The following is a 20,175-nucleotide window of genomic DNA, read 5'->3' on the forward strand; positions in this document are numbered from 1 at the left end:
AATCGCTGGACTGCCCTGATTTCCATCGCTTGTGATTGAGCGATTAAGTTGGATTTACGGCGCTATTGCATGGTGTGGTATTACTCATGAGAGTGATAACATTGATCCCAACAACAAAGTGATTATTTTCTGAGTAAGTCTCTAATTGATATTACCGTTTATGATATAATGATCCGTGTCTCTTCTTAAAAGTATCACACAGCGAGGCTCTCTAGTTTGCTTTGTGCACCCATGTTTCTGCTGTGCATAGATTTTGCCCACGTACAGTCGGGTTGGGGGGGGGGTTGGCATTAATAAAGTAATGTTTAGTAAAGAAAATATTCATGTTCTGATCTATTTGATCCAAAATACAAAGTGGGTCAATTAGTCGAGAGGTTTTTGAGGTGATTTTGCGATTTGCTTCCTCAAGCAAAGTCACTTGTCCGCGTGCCCTTCGAAGTTTGTGCCTCCACGTTGACCCCACTTTCGCCGCCCGTGTGTTCGATTAAAAGAGTGGTATTTGTTAGCATTGCCTCGTTTGCACATAATAGTGAAAATGGGAACTTCTGAAGTTTTTTTTTTTTAAATACTTGAAACAAGAGAAAAATGTATGATGAGAAATTTTATCGATATGTTAATCTTTCTTGGCAATAACTCTTTCAATATTGACTCAAACATTCAGGTACAGCCAAAGGCTTTGAGGGCATCTGTAAGCATATGAAATAAATAAAATTTATCAATACATACTTATATTTCTATATTCATGCATTCTGTATGTACAAATATCGAAGACATGGGACTACTCTTGGGAATGATGAACTTCAGACGATACTATGTTATTTGCTATTTACGTTGAAGAAGTGCGTAAGCTATATGAATTACTTCATAAGAAACCTCTATATATATATGACTCGATACACTGTACAATTAAATCACGATACGAAATCGAATTTGTAACAGAGTACAACTACTCACCAATAATGTCGACTCGAGGAAAGTAAATAGAGGGGGATCTACATGAATTCAGCTCTGTAGTTGAATGCAATCATTTTCATGGTATTATATGCCAACGTATTATTGGTTGATTCCTTGTTTAGCTCAATTATCCTCAAATGAGATAAAGGAAGAGACATGGAAGGTAAAACCATTATGAAGATCATCTATCACTTAGGTATTGTTTATTGATAGTTGCATATTCCTTAGATATATAAGCAGTCTATTACAATCATTCAAACTAAAACTTGTCAAATAATAACCCCGTTTAGAACAGTGTTTCAAATTGCACTTCTCAATATGCGGGAAAAAACTCACACCTATTTGATATCGAATGTTAGACCTCGGAAAATACTAACTTGTTATGAACCCAACTTAAATAATTGACCCGCATCCGCTTTATGAATGGCATACATAACAATGTATCCGCAATGGGATTCTCAAGGACCGTTCATTTCAAATAACACCTAATATAGAGATATGGGATAACAAAATCTGAACTTTATCCCAACTCTGTAATGACACTTGGGCATGGTACTGAATAGCTTCAACTTATATAATTGAATGAACAAGATGTTGAGGGCCAACGTGATCCTGACTAAAGATTTACCTTCTAACAAAATATTTACTATAACTATTTAAGGTTTGACTCTTACATTGTTCATTCTACCATAACATATTTATTGATTAGATGAAAGAAACAATCACACAGGTATGAGTAGTTTATTTTTCATACATGTAAGTATGCATGTATGTATCTTAGATCCTCCTGCAAGCAGGAACTCGCGAAGAAGCCATCAGTGGCTTATCAAAGCCGTAAGCTGACCGAAGTCAGTCTCTTAGATTCATATTTAACGTCCATGGTCATGAATTGTCAATTTTCAACAACTCTGTAACTGTATTTGGAGTGACTCGAACTCGGGACCTCATTATTGAAAGGCATCGACGTTAACCACTGAGCTAACACTCCACTACATTTACCAACGACGGATATAAAATGGCAACCTGCAAGAGTTGGGTGTGGATATGAGAGCCGTCATTCTGTTGGTAATATTAATCGTTTTGAGTATTGATTACCAACAGGTTACAATTTATGCACCAACAAAGAATTAGAGACCATTGTGCAAAAAATACTATAACTTCAATGGGTTATTTCTTTTAAATAGTTGTAGCAGTATTATAGATATCTCCGGTAAATAAGTTATAGAGTTTTCTCATTCATGTTTTAACTCCTCATGGATCGTGATTATTGTAACGGACGTTTCTCTGCTGTTGCGTTCTTTGCTATAATCGGGGATCATTCCTTCCAGAAATATTTAAATGGTCGTTTAAAGAGATAAAGGATCAATTATGCTGCATTCCCGACCGTTTTAACTGCATACCGCTGAAAACACCTCGTTGAACATAGCTGTTTCTGTTGGTTACAAGCTGCCATGCAAGGCATTTCTTCACTTGTCATGATACAAGTTTTTCCACAGGCAGAGAAACTTTTAATACATTCTTTCAGGAAACAATCTGTGAATAGGAAAATACAAATGTAAAATTTATTGTTCCATGAAAGTAATTGTGACATCGTGTTGGAAAATATTAAGAGTACGTGAACGAAGTGAGTGCTGGCTATCAGTGAGAGAACGGATATTGAAACACTTTTTCTCACTTGTTTGAAAAAACCTTAGACTGCTAACTGGACGTTATCATTCGTTATTCCTATATGTCACATATTCGCAACCCCCTCCCTCTCCGATTTATTTCCTCGTTGTTCGGTTACATTCATTAATCCTGGGCGGATTCACGTCCAGAGAGGGAGACTGGTGACCATCCTGAATTATTTTGTTATTAAGTTAGGATACAAATATATACTTCATAACAAAAAATACTGTACAAAATTTGATCAAGCTTCGTTTGCTAGCATTCTTTATATTTACATTTTCTCACTGACAACTATTTGATATTAATTTTGTCTACTGATTACCCTCGTCCCACTGTCTAGTTAATAAGCCCGTCTCACAAAAAGGTTTCATAAATGATAATAATAATAAATTATTTATTATTTCTTATGCAAAATGTTGAAATGACGACATGTTGATGCGAGCGTAATTTATCTTTGTTTTTGTTTTTTGCAGAATGTTGAATTTGCGAGACTATAAAAGTGATCAGTTTATAAATTTGCTATACCAATTGTTGAAATGATGACTTTCTGTGCGTAATTTATCATTTTCTTGCAAACTGTTGAGTTGGTAAAATATATTTGGTGGTAAATTTAAAGTTTAATTCAATTTGTTTTTATTGATGAAATTTGATAAGAAATAAGAAATTTTGTCATTTTGCAGCAAACGTTAAATTCCATTTGTTAGATCCAAGGAATTTGTTGTTTTGTTGCAAATTGTTAAGAAATTCACTGAAAATTGTTTTTAAAATAGTACCATATTTACAAAAAGATTTTACCAATTCGACGTCACCTTAACTTGGCCATATGATTTAGGCCTGTATTCCTATTTTCTGTTATATTCCCAGCACGGTGAACTATATATACTTACCGACTATAATTGGTGCGCTAGAGGATCGAACTGTATACAGGGGGGAATCTGCAAGACAAACAATAGTGAAACGGAAAATTAGTTCAAAGACGCTTTCCTGATCAATAAAATGTTGACTTTGTAATCAATTTAATTATATTTGGCTTTTAATTATTGAGAAACATAATGAAATCATGGTCGAGAACTTTCCACCACAGAACACTATTGTTGATTCATTGTTGACGTAAAAATAGTGATAATGCATTACCATAATGACACATAACTCAAGTTTATAGGTTAAGAATAAAGAGGTTCATATATAATACCAAACGCTTACCATCGTAAGACGCCTTTTTGTCTATCCAAAAGACTGAAAGGGTAGAAGAAAAGAACAAACATTAAGAAACAGTAATACATTTAGTTAACGTTCACACATTTATCCCCTTTGAAAGTTGACATGGATATATAGTAATTCCATTTGTCATTGCAAATCAACACCGTTTAAAAGCTATTTCCGTTTAATATATTAAAGTTCGGATCAGTGTCTGATAAGTCTGAGGAGTGATGGGGAAGAAAATGATATTTTTCATTTGTACACCTTTATGAAGTTGCATTGTGGTATTATAGGAAACTTAGCATAATTAGAATAAATAGATTTATAACCTTCAAAATATAACTCCAAATCTTCCAAACGGCTTGATTCACCAACCCTTGGTTTCATAAAAAAAAATTAAAGAATCATGTTCTTATTGCCATATGAAAACTGTTAAAACCAATAAAAAATATGTCAGAAGCTAACCTAATGTAAGTAATCATATGCCTACTTCGCTTTGCAAGCAACTTTTTAAATTTAAATAACATTAAAGCATATACCTGAGCATAATGAAGCACCACAGTGTTATTTACTTTAAGAGCATGCATACAATTAACTAAAGGCATATCACAGCAACTTGTTTGTGAAAAAAATACATTAACAAACATTACTTACGCCGCTTGTAGGGTATAGTGTCATCAATTGTATTGTATGATAAACTTGACACTGTAAGAAAAATGAGAAAAAGTTTGACATGAACGACATTTTCAACCACGTTTCATTCTATGTTGCATGTTTACAAATCCAAGTGATCAATTAGTATGGACGTATCAGTCGCATGATTATATATGCATTAAGCTGCATCATGTAAAGAATTGGCTCTGCTATAAATATACAAACTATGGGTTACGCGCCTTTATAAAGTGTTTCCTGTTGTTTCTCAAAGCAAAGGAAAAAATAACTCTTCTTTATTAACAAATAACATGTTTTATACGTGGCAATTTGTAATGAACCATAAGTAAACTGTTCTATCTCAGGGACAGTAATCGATATAACGTATCCCTTTCAAACGTGCAAGCATTTAGAGATGAATTAATTGAAGGTATTATGCACGTCGCGTTTTCATGTGTAAGGAGTATATTTTTCTGATCTAAGACAAGTTCGAAATAAAGTTACCATTAACCGTTTTTTTTTTAGTTCTTTGAACAGCTACCTGACTTTAGAGGCTTGGTAGTAGAAGTTGGCATTATCCAGTCTTCATTCCCGTCCTGACGGTTTCTTTCTCTTAAATGCGCTATTAATGCCAATAATATTGGTTTACTTGCTGCTTTTGCTACACATCTACGCACATGGACTTGTGTTTATCAGGTGATCAATATTTGCAGGTAAAATACTGCAGATACCATTCAATGCATAGCCACGGAATGGTAGAGCACCGCCGGCTAAATGTTGGGACTTTGCCAGAACAAATCATGTAAGAGTAACGGATACCCAATATAAACAATACGATAACTGCTTTGAATCATCAATTATTATTATTATTATTAATTAACTGCCATCTAAATGGTCGTAACCCATAAAATTATCAATAACCTGCCATCTAAAGGGACGCAACCCATTAAATCATCAATTATAATTATTATAATTTATAACCTGCCTTCTAAAGAGTCGTAACCCATGGACTCATCAATTATTATAAGTATGAATTATCTGTCATCTAAAGAGTCGTAACCCATGGAATCATCAATTGTTATTATTATTAATTACCTGGCATCTAATGGGTCGTAACCTATAGAATCAATAATTATTATTATTATTAATTACCTGCCATGTAAAGGGTCGTAACCCAAGGAACCATCATTTAGTATTATAATTAATTACCTGCCATATGAAAGGTCGTAATCCATTGAACCATCAATTAATATTATTATTAATTACTTGCCATCTAAAGAGTCGTAATCCATGGAATCATCCATTATTATTATTAATTACCTGCCTTCTAAATAGTCGTAATCCATGGAATCATCAATATTATTATTAATAACCTGCCTTCTAAATAGTCGTAATCCATGGAATCATCAATTATTATTATTATAAATTACCTACAATCTAAAGAGTCGTAATCCTTGGAATCACCAATTATTATTATTATTAATTACCTGCCATCTAAAGAGTCGTAATCCATGGAATCATCAATTATCATTATTAATTACCTGCTATTTAAAGGGTCATAACCTATGGAATCATCAATTATTATCATCATTATTAATTACCTGTCATCTAAAGAGTCATAACCCATGAAATCATCAATTGTTATTATTATTAATTACCCGCCATCTGAAGGGTCGTACCCTATGGAATCATCAATTATTATTAGTTTTAATTAGTGCCTTCTAAAGAGTCGTAACCCATGGAATCATCAATTATTATTATTAATTACCTGCCTTCTAAAGAGTCGTAACCAATGGAATCTTCAATTATTATTATTAATTACCTGCCATCTAAAGAGTCGTAACCCATGGAATCATCAATTATTATTAGTATTAATTAGTGCCTTCTAAAGAGTCGTAACCCATGTAATCATCAATTATTATTATTATTATTATTATTATTATTATTATTATTATTATTAATTACCTGCCTTCTAAAGAGTCGTAACCCATGGAATCATTAATTATTATTATTATTATTAATTACCTGCCATGTAAAGGGTCTTAACCCATGGAATCAACAATTACCTGCCAGCTAAACTTTACATCCTAAAAATTCAATAGCAGGTCAATTGCAATTCGATCAATTGCAGTCTTGTTTTAAACTGATACCATAAGATGATTTCGTAGATAACTTTAACTGGAAAGTAATGGATGATTCCATGGGTTACTTCAGCTGGAAAGTAATGGATGATTCCATGGGTTACTTTAGCTGCAAAGTAATGAATGATTCCATAGATAACTTTAGCTGGAAAGTAGTGGATGATTCCATGGGTTACTTTAGCTGCAAAGTAATGAATGATTCCATAGATAACTTTAGCTGGAGAGCAATGGATGGTTACATGGGTTACTTTAGCTGGAAAGTAATGAATGATTCCATGGGTTACTTTAGCTGGAAAGTAGTGGATGGTTCCATGGGTTACTTTAGCTGCAAAGTAATGGATGATTCCATGGGTTACTTTAGCTGCAAAGTAAGAGATGATTCCATGGGTTACTTTAGCTGGGAAGTAATGAATGATTCCATGGTTACTTTAGCTGGAAAGTAATTGATGATTCCATGGGTTGCGTCACTTTGGTTTAATTGTTATAAATTATAGCAACGCAAAAAGCTATGTTTAACTCAAAATCTTTAATAATGAACTGACCTGCATGTATCATGAAAGCAGACACCGCTGCAAAGATGGCAATGTACATCAAATGTGACACGTTCATCTGGATAAGGGAGAAAGAAAAAACATTGCTCTAAATATTCTTAATAAATCATATTCATCTTTCATCCTTTCGATGCTTTTCCCATCCAAGAATGTCGTTTATATCTCATTTGTCCATACAACTCTCTTGTTACATTGTCGCATTGTCGTGTACGTTTGTAATAACAAAGAACTACATGAATAAATGGAAACGCAAGGAAACCAGTAAATACCATTTCCACCGCATCACTTCTAAATTTACATTTCTTGAAGGTGCAATGATTGATAAGGGAGCCTGGAGAACTACAAGTGGCAACGCATAGCTCAGCGCAAAACGTACAGTAAGCCCCCCGCCCCCCCCCCCCCCCTATGTCCTATTCAACTAACGTTCCAAGATTTAATCTGAGCCAACACGTTGTAAGTGAAACTGCTCAACGCATCTTTGAATCAAGCGCATAGTTTTCTTGTGGTCTGTAAAAACAGGTATTTTCACAGATGGGCTACACACAGACGCATTATCGATGCATCAGAAATGAAGCGAAAACTATGCCATATTCTAGACCGTGTATGGTATGTATTGTCTATTAATACTACTTATGACAGATTGTGAGTGTAATTTAGGAGCATGGGAGAGTACAAGCAGCAATGTCTATTTGGAAACTCATGACGATGTAAGGAGAAGCGATGTTCATTGTACTCCGCCCTCACTTATTTGATCACATCATGAAGTTGGTTCTACGTTTCTTCGCACAACATGTCATTGAAGTAGTACTTGTAATTGTGGGGATTTTGTTCATTGGATGTTTTCACACAGGCTACATGAATTTCCATCTATAAACACAATGTGTCCTCCGTTTGCTATCAAATTGAAGTTGCTTTTAATTAGATAATGTCTGTCAATAAATAACGCTACAGCAATTTAAACATTATAATTGCTGGTTTAGTGGGACAAATTCCTATCAGTGAACATATATTAATTGATCACAAACAACAAAAACCTCACTTTTATCTTTAAAATGCTATGACGTTAAACATGTGACGCCCAATAGTAACCATGTTAACTATCGACCTGCATTTTTTTTTAATTGTTGGCACTAAACTGCCGCACATAATCGCTTGTATGGAAAAGCGATTGATTTTAAATAAGGGCATGGTCCTCTTTATAATAACATTTAAATGGTGGTTAAGTACTTTCTATTGACAGTGGTATCAGCTACAACGTTACCAATTGCAAAAACTACACGTTAAACTATCCTTTAGCTTTGGTTATTGCATAATCTTTTCACTTACACACTTCTGCCAAAGTCAGGAACAAATGTTAAATGGGAAAGTACAAAAAGGAAGACAGACAAATGGTTTACTTTGTCGTAGCTTTAGCCATTCGTATAACACAATGCATTGTCTTTAGAAAAGTGATAGAACAGAAATCTTTATAACTTTCAACTTATCCTATAAAAACTAAAAACACCGTGACACAGTTCTTTTCGTATTTTTATTTATTGTTTTGTTAGCAAAAAACTAAATGCAGTTACAAATAATAAATTCATTCTCCAGGGAAACACAGATTGAGGTATGGTGTCGATAAATTCTATAGCTTGCGGCAGAAAATGAGGTTAAAACGCCCACCCGGAACTGCGGCTATATTATATATATATTTATATACATAAATACATAAATATATATATATATATATATATATATATATATATATATATATACATATATATAAAGATATATATATCCACTTCACAATGATGACCAGTAATTCCACTGGTGTGAATGGCGTTTTAATGGCTTTGTGTTACTGTCAACGAGAGCGTATTACTCTAATGTTATGATTGTACCGAGTGCACCCTGGTGCTTTTGAATCTGACGATGTACACAACATTAACACCTTTTATAGACAAGCGAAATCGTATAATTATGAAATAAATTTTGTTCTGATGTGTTCACCTTTATGAATTTATTATATTGAGGGAACAACATTCGTCATTCCATAATCGTGGCAAGAAAGAATACATCTTTCCGCTTATATTGATCATGACAGTTATGTAAATTTCTATCCTGTTTGTCTTAATGACATTGGTCGTGGAACATGGACATCAACTTCTTCCATCTAAACTTAAAGATTTAGAGTACATTATGTGTGGAAAGTGCGGGCTTCCATTCACGAAAGCTGTAGATACCTAGAAAAAAATTCATATTTTAACTTATTTATATTATGTTTCACCGACTTATTCAATTTGTTTTCTTTAAGACCATGATGATTTGAAGTTCTTTGACAATTTCTATTTGTGTAAAAGCAAGTGGGCTGACGTTTCGATCCTAGCGTGACCTTCTCCAGAGGCTGAAGATCCTGCTAGGATCGAAACTTCAGGCCTACTTACTTTCATACATTTTCTTACGCAGGCTCTTTAATGGATATTAAGCAGTTTGCTTGCAGCTTCTTTTTTTTCAATTTCTATTGAAAGGAATTTTACTTCTGCAGGTATTAGAAAAGTAAAAAGAATAATCCAACAAAGCAAGTGTCCCCACTTGTGTTATTCTATTGAACATGTTGGACTACAGATAATGTTAAATAATATTTTTTTGGTTTTTTGTGAAAATGGACAGCGACATCGTTTGATGAAAGTTTGGTTAGAAAAGTTTCTATTGAGAGTAGTGCAGCTCTCATTTAGTATGATTTTTTTTTAATATTAACAAAATGATCAGCTACCAGCCAGTAAGCAGACATGGTGTAATTAATTAAGTGAAGTTTAATTTCGTGACTTGTTTTGTCCCTCCGTATGCAGTGAAAGATGATCAAGTACGATATGTCAAATGGTCCTTATTACATATTATCAATGTCCGTTTTACACATCTAGTTGGGTGCTCATGTGTCGAGACTAGATCGAAGCCAGCTGAAGAACACAAGACACAACATGAAATTTGTTAAGCTTGACAAATATTACATTTACAGTTTTTAGCAAGACAAGTTCAAGCGATGAAGTCTTTCATTAGTAATTTATTGAAGTAAGACAATAGAAACATGCAGCACTATATATAGCAAGTGTTTCTTTGGTATTTTGTTCTTCTCATAAAAATGATAATTTGACTTCATGCAATTACAATTTTTTTATCATACAGTCATAGGAATTTTAATAATCTGTTTTAGCGCTTAACTCAGTGTCATCACCATTATTCTAACAAGTTAAGGAAAGAACGTTTCTTGTATGTAACACCGCTTAAGCGATTCCTTAACATACCTTAATACGGTGATCGGACATTTCCGTATCATATACTATTAAACGGTGATTGGACATGTCCTTACGATAAGATTATACTCTGATCGGATATTTCCTTGCCATGAGAATAACCGGTGATCGGACGTTTCCTGAATATTAGAGATAACCGTGATCGGATAATTCCTGATCCTAAAATTATACGGTGATCGGACATTATTTACCATAAGATTACACGTTGATTGGATTTTCCTTACCATAAGAGTAAACAGTGATCGGATATTTACTTATCATGAAATTATTTGGTGATCGGACATTGCCTTACCATATGATTTATACGGTGATCGGACATTTTCATATCATAAGATTATACTTACTGTGATCGTATATTTCCTTGCCGTTAGAATAACGGTGATCGGACATTACCTGAATATTAGAGAATACGGTGATCGGATGTTTCCTTATCATGAAATTATCCGGTGATCTGACATTTCCTTTCCATAAGATGATACAGTGATCGGAGATTACTTTACCCGTGCGATTATATGGTGATCGGACATTTCTTTTTTACGATTATACGGTGATAGGACATTTCCTGCAGACTATATAATTAAACGGTGATCGGAATTTCCTTACGATAAGATTATTCGGTGATCTGACGATTCCTAACCATTAGAATATACGGTAATCGGACATTTCCTTAATATTAGAGAATACGGTGATCGGACATTTCCCTGATCATAAGATTATACCGAGATCGGACATTCTTTTATATTAGAAAATTCGTTAATCGGATAAATCCTTATCATAACATAATACGGTGAGTGGACATTTCCTTTATATTCGAGAATACCGTGATCGGATATTTTCTTATCATAAAGTTATACGGTTATCGGACATTTTCCTGATCATAACAATATACCGTGAGCGGACATTTCCTTAATGTAAGAAGATAAAGTGATCGGATATTTCCTTATCATGAGTTTATCAGGTGAAAAGACATTTCCTTGTCATAAGATTATGCGATGATCGGACATTTCCTTGTGTAACATTATACGGTGATCGGACATTTCCTGACCATAAGAGAATACTGTGATAGGACATTTACTGACTATGAGATTATACGGTGAGCGGACATTTCCTTAATATAAGAATATACGGTGATCGGACATTTGCTTGTAATGGTAAAATTTTCAAATGTTTCTAATACAATGGCATGTTATTTCATAAGAAAGAAGCAACTTGGGTCTGCAATGAAGTTACATAAATGAGTGCATCGCGTACCATGTGATATGATCTGGGAAGGTTTTAGAAGACATAATCACTTATATAATCATGTATATCCGTACAGAGGTTACAGTGAGGAGATCTACAAACAGACCAAACCACTTAGCTTACCAAATACTTTGCCTGTAACAATTTGGTGCAATCGAAGGTAAAGAATGTAACGGGAAAATATTCATTTCCACAATAAAAATGTTCGGACCGTTTAAAAATGTGATGTTATTAGATTAGAAAAATGTTACACCTCTAATAATCTGAGTAAGATAGTTTTAATCAGCTCATCATAATAAAGAAGTTCTACGTACAACAAATTTTATAGTTATTTTTTTCCTTTCTAAACGTTTGACGTTTAAGCTGACTTTCAACGTTGCAATAACGCAAATTTGCTGTCATATACGAACGGATGAGTTTTCCATCAAGCTCTCTTTCTAACTGCTTGGAAGGTGTATTGTAAGAGCAGAGCAAATAAAAAACACAACAACAACAAAAACGAGACTGGTATGTATTAGTATCAACAGACCGAGACTTGTATGTATCAGTATCAACAGTCCGAGACTGGTATGTATTAGCATTAACAGACCGAGACGTGTGTGTATAAGTCGCAACAGACCGAGACTGGTATGTGTTAGTCGCAACAGACCGAACCTTGATATGTATTAGTATCGACTCACCGAGACTTGTATGTATTAGTATCATCAGACTGACACTTGTTACGTTTTAGAATGGTTACATCAATCCTTGATATATGACAGTATCGACAGACCACGCTTTGTTATATATCAGTGTGGACAGACATAACCTTGTTATATTTTAGTATGGTTATATCCACCATTGTTATATATCAGTGTGGACAGACATAACCTTGTTATATTTTTGGTATGGTAATATCCACCTTTGTTATATATCAGTGTGGAAAGAGGGAGCCTTGTTATATTTTAGTATGGTTATCCAACTTTGTTATATATCAGTGTGGACAGATGGAACCTTGTTAAATGTTAGTATTGTCATATCCAACTCTGATAAATATCAGTGTGGGCAGATGGAGCCTTGTTATAATTTAGTATGTTCATATCCAACTTTGTTATATATCAGTTTGTACAGATGGAGCCTTGTTATATTTTAGTATGGTCATATCCAACTTGGTTAAATATCAGTTTGTACAGATGGAGCCTTGTTATAATTTAGTATGTTCATATCCAACTTTGTTATATCACTGTGGACATATTGAGCCTTGTTATATTTTAGTATGGTCATATCCAACTTGGTTAAATATCAGTGTGGACAGATGGAGCCTTGTTATAATTTAGTATGTTCATATCCAACTTTGTTATATCACTGTGGACATATTGAGCCTTGTTATATTTTAGTATGGTCATATCCAACTTGGTTAAATATCAGTGTGGATAGATGGAGCCTTGTTATAATTTAGTATGTTCATATCCAACTTTGTTATATCACTGTGGACATATTGAGCCTTGTTATATTTTAGTATGGTCATATCCAACTTGGTTAAATATCAGTTTATACAGATGGAGCCTTGTTATAATTTAGTATGGTCATATCCAACTTTGTTACATATCAGTTTGTACAGATGGAGCCTTGTTATAATTTAGTATGGTCATATCCAACTTTGTTATATATCAGTGTGTACAGATGGAGCCTTAATTTAATAAGTTATCTGAATAGCTCATACATCAGTTTTATATGTATCGTATTTTTGGCGTAAATTATGTAACTAACCAAACCTCGTTAAGCATATCTGTACTTGATATCCCTTTCAGGCCTCTATGCGCCGATAAGCCTAATAAATTTCGAAGTGTGTCAAAATCACTTTAGCAAGAGTATAATTGTTATTTACTTTGTGTGTAGAACAGCTGTGCAACTGAACCTTTGAAAGATAAGTAATAATACATTCAACGAGGAAACACTCAACACATTAATCTGGAAAATCAGCTACTCGATCGGTTCCATTCCATGTTCCGTTGTTTTTGTTATGCAAATGGAAACATGAGTTGAATGTAGAATTACGAGAATGTAAAATCCAACACCTCCTTTGCTCTTTGTCCAGTTAATTCTCTTGATATTTCAACTATTTGCAGTTTGTGTTAATTTATTGTCCAATATCATCTGAATTATCTAGATAATGAGCAATTAATAAACTAAAATGTGTCATAGAAAACTTAGCCTACATCTACGTGGAAACTAATTCTATATTATTTTTCAAATGTCCTATTTCCCCACATACCACACCTATATATAACAAAAACCACCCCCCCCCCCTCTCTATCTCTCTCTTCATATATCAAATGGCGAACGTTGAATAGCAATACGTTATTAAAATCATATAATCATCGTAATTAAGTTAAGATTTGTGCTACTTTTAAGCCGATGCAAACCGCCGATATCAAAATACACTTAGTGGAATTATTTGGTAGAATCCCTTGTAATACTAATTAAGATAATGAGCCCTTCGATCAAGCAAATGTCAGAACAATTTCTGGTCACTAAATGTTACATGAAAGTTGTTGACTACCGTTCTTACCGTTCTGTACTTTGTTTTTTATTTGTTTTAGAACACAGACAACAAACATGAAGCTATAGGTAGGATATATACTGGAATTCTGTACTATTATGCGTAAGTTATGTGGTTTTTCTGTAAGCAATAAACAGGCTTATAGATAGGAAGGTATCCCGAAAGTTCATTAGTGTAGAACCAGTTGTTTTCTAACACTGACGGTTTTTTAAGCAAACTCGTATAGGTCTAATATCAGTAATGTGAAAAACTAAGGTTTTGAAAGGATACTGATTATTAGCTGTACACTGATACTGATACTGATTATTAGCTGTACACTGATACTGATTATTAGCCGTGCACTGATACTGATTATTAGATGTACACAAGTGATATTTCTCATCTATGAACCTCACATAATACATTTCGATGTCAATACTTGCACATTTACTACATAATTAGTGTAATTACACTTGTTGCAGACTCAGACGTTCAAGGGTCGTTATGTACTCAACGTTAATATTGTTTTGCAAACATACAACCTTTACCGCTTGTCGAGATTACTTTAAAAAAAAATCACTACGGTTTATTTCCTGCATGAAAAAAAAAACACTTAGTAAGATCAGTTAAACAAATTTTTACAGAAAAATTCAACTCGAAAATGATTGGGAAAAAAGAGTATTTGTTCTGGTTTCAGATATGTGATTTACCTGAGTGTCAGAAGTTTCATTATCTATCTTTCATGTCTAGATACAAATACATGCATTTTTCACGTTGTTATATTTTCAAGACTTCAGGTCATTTAAGTTATTGATAATGAAAGGATACAAAAATACTCATTCTATAGAATACTTTCAATATTAAACTGTTTTTCTGATTATTTGTACATTTTTTCTTTGAATAAATGGTAATATATTTAATCAGCTTATATAATAAATGTTCTTAATTGATACTTACCTTTCCTCCGATTTTAGTTGATCTACGCAACTCCCTCTAAGAGAACCGATAAGATGAACGCCTCTCTCCAATCGGGTCAGAGGACAGAAGCTTTTGTCGATTAAACCAACAGTATTTATCTCCTTTCTACAATTTTCTTATAACATGAACGTAAATATTTAACTCAGTTGCTCCAAAGGTGGTCTTAAAATGAAAACCGAACTCTAACGCTTGCATCTATCTTGCCAAATTTTCTGATGTGAGCGTTGTCCCGTGTGGTCTTTAAATGAGTCTATGCAATATGATCTCGTCGAATCTGAAAAGTTGAGTGGAACTTTTCAACACAAGCAAAACCTTTAAAAAAGGCAGTAAACCGTGATTTAGGTCATAGTCACGTGATTAAGAATCTACCAATAGGAACACCGACAGTGGGCGTTAGAAATATTAAGTCGGGTATTAGTTGCAAATGTGGCAGGAAGCTTGATGTCTCGGTAGAAAAAATGGCAAACAACTTAGAATAAAACAAAGTAGAAGTAACCCGACATTTAAAGCACCTGGAATAAATGATAGTGCCCAAGGGGAGCTGAGGAAAAATATTGCAGGCAAAGGGATTTCGCATGTTTAGTCAAATTTGACTAAATTTGCATTTCCATTTCGAGTGAGTAAATATTGCTGGATGTACTTAAGGTTGTCAATGTTTGATCGTATAAAATTATCCGAAGCATTAAATGCCAACGGGAAAGGTCGAGATAGTTATCTTAGTTTTATCGTAAACACAAAGACAAATAGAAGATAATTTTTAGCAGCTACTTATTGTTCCAGTGCCCTCACTCGATACTGACGCGGAAAGTCATTTTGTTTTATCGTTATTTCGGGATCAATTCCTCTTGTAATTAACACAGTATAGTGGATGCCGGAGGCTAAAATGGTTACAATTACAAAACATGTATAGTTATGTGAAACAGGTTTCGGGGCGGTCGAACGAAGATGAGAGAGCAGTTTGTTTTTCTGATATGATGGGACTACTTCAGAGAATGGAAAGTTGATGTTTTCAAAAGTATAAATGACAATTAAAATTGACGATTAGATATGTACTCCCGCAAGCTTTAAAGTTGGATGATGCTTCAGGAGATCATCAAGAATTAAAAAGCAAAAACAAAAACAGGCTGATTCATTCAAAATAAACATAATTACACCAGCAATTTAGGTAAACAAGTGTAGGTACACCTGGCGAATATAATGAAGACAACTCGTTAGAGTTGTTACTGCATCTGTGATAAAGTATTCATCCATATTTACAGCTATTGCAATAACAGAAACACTTGGGAAAGAAATCATTCTGGTTGTATCGCCTTCAAGCATATTTATTTAACACAAGCTTATTGGCTATGGTGTCGTTAAAAAAATTCTCTCAATAGTAGAAACTTTCTAGATTTCCTGTGCATCGATTCACATAAAACTTTATTTAGGACGAAATGATTTTATCCTCTGTATTTTGTGTGTGTCTATTTCTGTCTTGTCGAGTAAGTTCTACAAAAAGTTTGGTGAATGATCGTATATTCAAGTGTGGTGAAGGAATGCAAAGTAATACGAGTAGTGTCTATGTTATAAGGTTACAATTCTAATGGGTTTGTAATCTGAGGTAAACTGATTGTAAACTTTAAGTAACACGTTTAATAACAATGACAAAGGTTTACAAAAGGTAACAAACTTTACATCAAATGGTCTTAAGTTGGTAGCAAAAAAGTTAAATCCAAATGTTCTTTCGGTTTTTTGACAAGTTAACATAATGGTCACAGCACTTAGTTTAATGAAAGATTGCTTATTCTGTCACTTGTTGTTTAACAATCAAATATTATCTTTTACGTCATGTATTTAGCTCGTGCGTTGTTGTTGTTACGGGTGCAATGTTTCTGCGTGACTAAACTGACACAATCCCGACTTTCTCTTAAGTTGTGTCAACAACATGGATTTAAAAAGTACTCTTGCAAATAAGTAAATTCTATTTAAAGTAAGGTGTGTAAAGCACCCTAACAGACTAAATTTGTCTTGTCACTTTATTTAATAAGACAAATGTTTACACGGCATCGACTTTAGAAGAAAGCGATAAATTTGACCAGGTGTTATTAGTGTTGCATTACTACTAAGTAAGACATATTGGTATATTGGTCACTTAATTCTTTTGAGGGAAAGCATTCGCATCATCTTCCCGTCTTCACAGTAATCAGTTTCGCGTTTGACCAGTGTGCTATTCTGATCTATACTGTCCTGTAAATGTTATAGTTTATATATATTGCTGAGGTTTGCTGCAGTGAAAACGTCTGGCCCTAACACGTTTATCACAAATACTGTTGACACATTTTTGCAGAGAGTTAGACCTCAGGTAGCAGCAAAGGCTGACTATACTTATCTAAATCTTATCAAATAACACAAAAATATATTGCGAACAGAGAAAACACACAATCATCAACATAATTATCAATTATTAAAGCCGCAAGGTCAGTCCTGGAGGTAATCTATAGTCGAAACAGTCAACTTATTGCGACCGCACCTTGCATATAGTTATGATTCACTAATTGTACAATGAATGTATGGAAGGTATTGACATGTAATTTGTTTAGGTATATGTCAGTGACAACCGTCCATGAGTATAAGATCCCTTTCTATATGGTGTAAATGATGCAAAGTATCATACTTTGTCCATGATTGACATTTGCAGGGATAAAGCAACATGCATTGACCCAGGGTTAGTCCTAACATATTTAGCCAATGGATCAGGAAGTCAGTCATGTTTTTCATGAACATTTAACTAAAGAGACAGCATTCATTTGTCATATAGTTTGTCTAATTTCGCTGGCAATTTGGTTATGTCAGTAAAGAGACAAATTTACTGCCCATAGCTTTCACTCAAATACTTTAAGGCGTGTATCGTGAACAGTGCATCAGCTGTTTAGTCGTCATTAAATCCACTTTACGCACATTCCATGAACAGGTCTGAAGCAATACTGATTGAATAAGTTAAAAGCAAGCTCATTGCAAGGTATAGATACACAAACAACAGGATAACTCTTACAGCTGAATCTTTGAACTAGCAGTCAGATTGCTCGGCAATAAAATGATTCTTTCTCGTTCCTTACACCTCATAATCCCTCGAAATGTCTAGATTTTGCGTGGAAATCCACAATTGCGATGAGATATAATGCCAAGTTTTGCCAAATGTGTGGTTATATTTAAAGAAAAGCCACAATTTCATTTAAAAGTCAAAATGAAATAATTCATATTTTATAATAAATTTTGAGATTTAGACATTTTCCATATATCAAAATACATGCGTCAACGTTTAGCATGAACAGTCAAAATACCTAGAAGTTGAAATTGTACAAAATGTGGAAATTCAGAAAACATTACATTATTATGGAAATTAATTGAGCTTTGGGGATTCGTTCGGGAAGTCGAACTATTTTATCAAACGCATAAATTTTGAGACGAAATATTTGAAATTAAGTCTACATTTTGAGAAAACAGTCGGGATTGAAGACGTAAGGTCAAAATTTGATATAAAGAAATTTTTTACGGAAATACTGGGAGGGTCGAAATTCCGAAAAGAAAAACGACGTCGAGTTATTCTGTGGGTGAAATTATCGCTTAATAGTTACCAACATGTAAGCATGCGGGGGGGGGGGTGAGGGGTGGGGCATCCCTTGCAGAGATCGGGTTCACAGAATTTTGGGTGAACTAATTTTTTTCCCGGTTTTGCGTTTCATTGTTACTTTGTACTTTCAAATCGGTGACTGTCAGGTGCAGTTTATATGAAGTAACCGGGCCCCTGAAGAGTTATATATTTAGCAAATATTACTAAAGTTATTCAAACACTTTGTTTGAGGTAAGATTCCATTACGTTTTACTGACTTACTACCCACTTGTAGTACTTGAGTACAAAGGACAGTTGTATAGACTTGGGTAAACCTTTATCATACAACTAGCAAGGTACAGCTTATCATTGTGGCTCCTTGCATTGTGGCATTCAATAATCACTGAAAAACCAACACAAGAATGTTGTGGCAGTTTGTAATGTCATTTATCGCTATATATAGTAATCTAACCACCGATTGTTCTTCGGTCTACGCAAGGGCATAACACTCATAACAATGCGACGGGAGAACGGTCCTAGTTTGAGGGCTCTTACCAGACCAATGCTATTTGCCCGATTGAAGCAGACAGAATTAGTAACAAGATTGTTTCATGTGTATTATCAAATAATTGATCATTTAATTACCGACATCTGCCTTGCTGGGCACCAATTAGGGGAGGGGTGTGGGTAGGGGCAGAGATATTCTCCTGTCCCAGATTCATGATTCTCCCCCCTTAAGTTTCTTTAGTTCTTCGCCTTATTCATATATAGCAATGCACTATTTATCTATGGTAATTGTGTGGGTCCCTGACATTCCATTTTAACGTTAAAAGAGACACAGTAGAAAACGTATAGGTTGATATTAAAATTATAAGAGATTGTTCATCTCAATCAATATAAGTAATTACAATATACAGTAATTACAGTTTAGTAATTACAATGTAATTACAATATAAGTAATTAAAATAAGTCATTACAATTACAATAATCGGACTTCTATATTGTAACCTGGGTTTACACGTGATAAGAGTATCACAATAACCGTCATCATATAATCATTAGTATTATTTGTCGTTTCAAACGTAAAGAATATTGAAAATGTCTCAACATTGTTCTGTCATTGTCTTTCTTGCCGCTCTTGTTTTGTTTATAAGAGTATTGTAGAATATTGATTAATTTTTGAGGGTACTCAAGTAGACCCGGTTAGCCTCACGAATTCATTATTTCTCGACTTCACTTTTACGGGTTGTTTTCTCTTTCATAACGATGCTTAACATATATATAGATTCAAATTTTTATAATCAGGGAATGATATAAATGAATAAAATTTCTAAATAACGATATTAAGTTCTTCATATATCAGACAAACATACGAAGCATATTTATACAA

The 20,175-nt window shown here is 34.0% G+C and overlaps 1 protein-coding gene across 1 annotated transcript; it reads right to left on the reverse strand.

Annotated features, from left to right (window-relative positions):
• Positions 1 to 598: 598 nt before the first annotated feature.
• On the reverse strand, positions 599 to 15,487 carry LOC139976785 (uncharacterized). The gene is made up of 6 exons (XM_071985555.1): positions 15,176 to 15,487; positions 7,157 to 7,223; positions 4,477 to 4,527; positions 3,826 to 3,858; positions 3,510 to 3,557; positions 599 to 2,487 (listed from the first exon to the last, which is right to left on the reverse strand). The coding sequence occupies exons 2-6, from the start codon at positions 7,221 to 7,223 to the stop codon at positions 2,321 to 2,323; spliced, it is 366 nt and encodes a 121-aa protein (XP_071841656.1). The 5' UTR covers positions 15,176 to 15,487; the 3' UTR covers positions 599 to 2,320.
• Positions 15,488 to 20,175: the final 4,688 nt, after the last annotated feature.

Source organism: Apostichopus japonicus, chromosome 2 (genome assembly GCF_037975245.1).
Source record: "Apostichopus japonicus isolate 1M-3 chromosome 2, ASM3797524v1, whole genome shotgun sequence".
Classification (NCBI taxonomy): Eukaryota; Metazoa; Echinodermata; class Holothuroidea; order Aspidochirotida; family Stichopodidae; genus Apostichopus; species Apostichopus japonicus.

Excerpts from the sequence above, each read along its gene's own strand:
- LOC139976785 (XM_071985555.1), bottom strand. The coding sequence starts at position 7,223 with ATGAACGTGTCACATTTGATGTACATTGCCATCTTTGCAGCGGTGTCT. Across the intron at positions 4,528-7,156 it reads TGCTTTCATGATACATGCAG|TGTCAAGTTTATCATACAAT; the intron begins GTCAGTTCATTA and ends TTTTTCTTACAG. Across the intron at positions 3,859-4,476 it reads CACTATACCCTACAAGCGGC|TCTTTTGGATAGACAAAAAG; the intron begins GTAAGTAATGTT and ends CTACCCTTTCAG.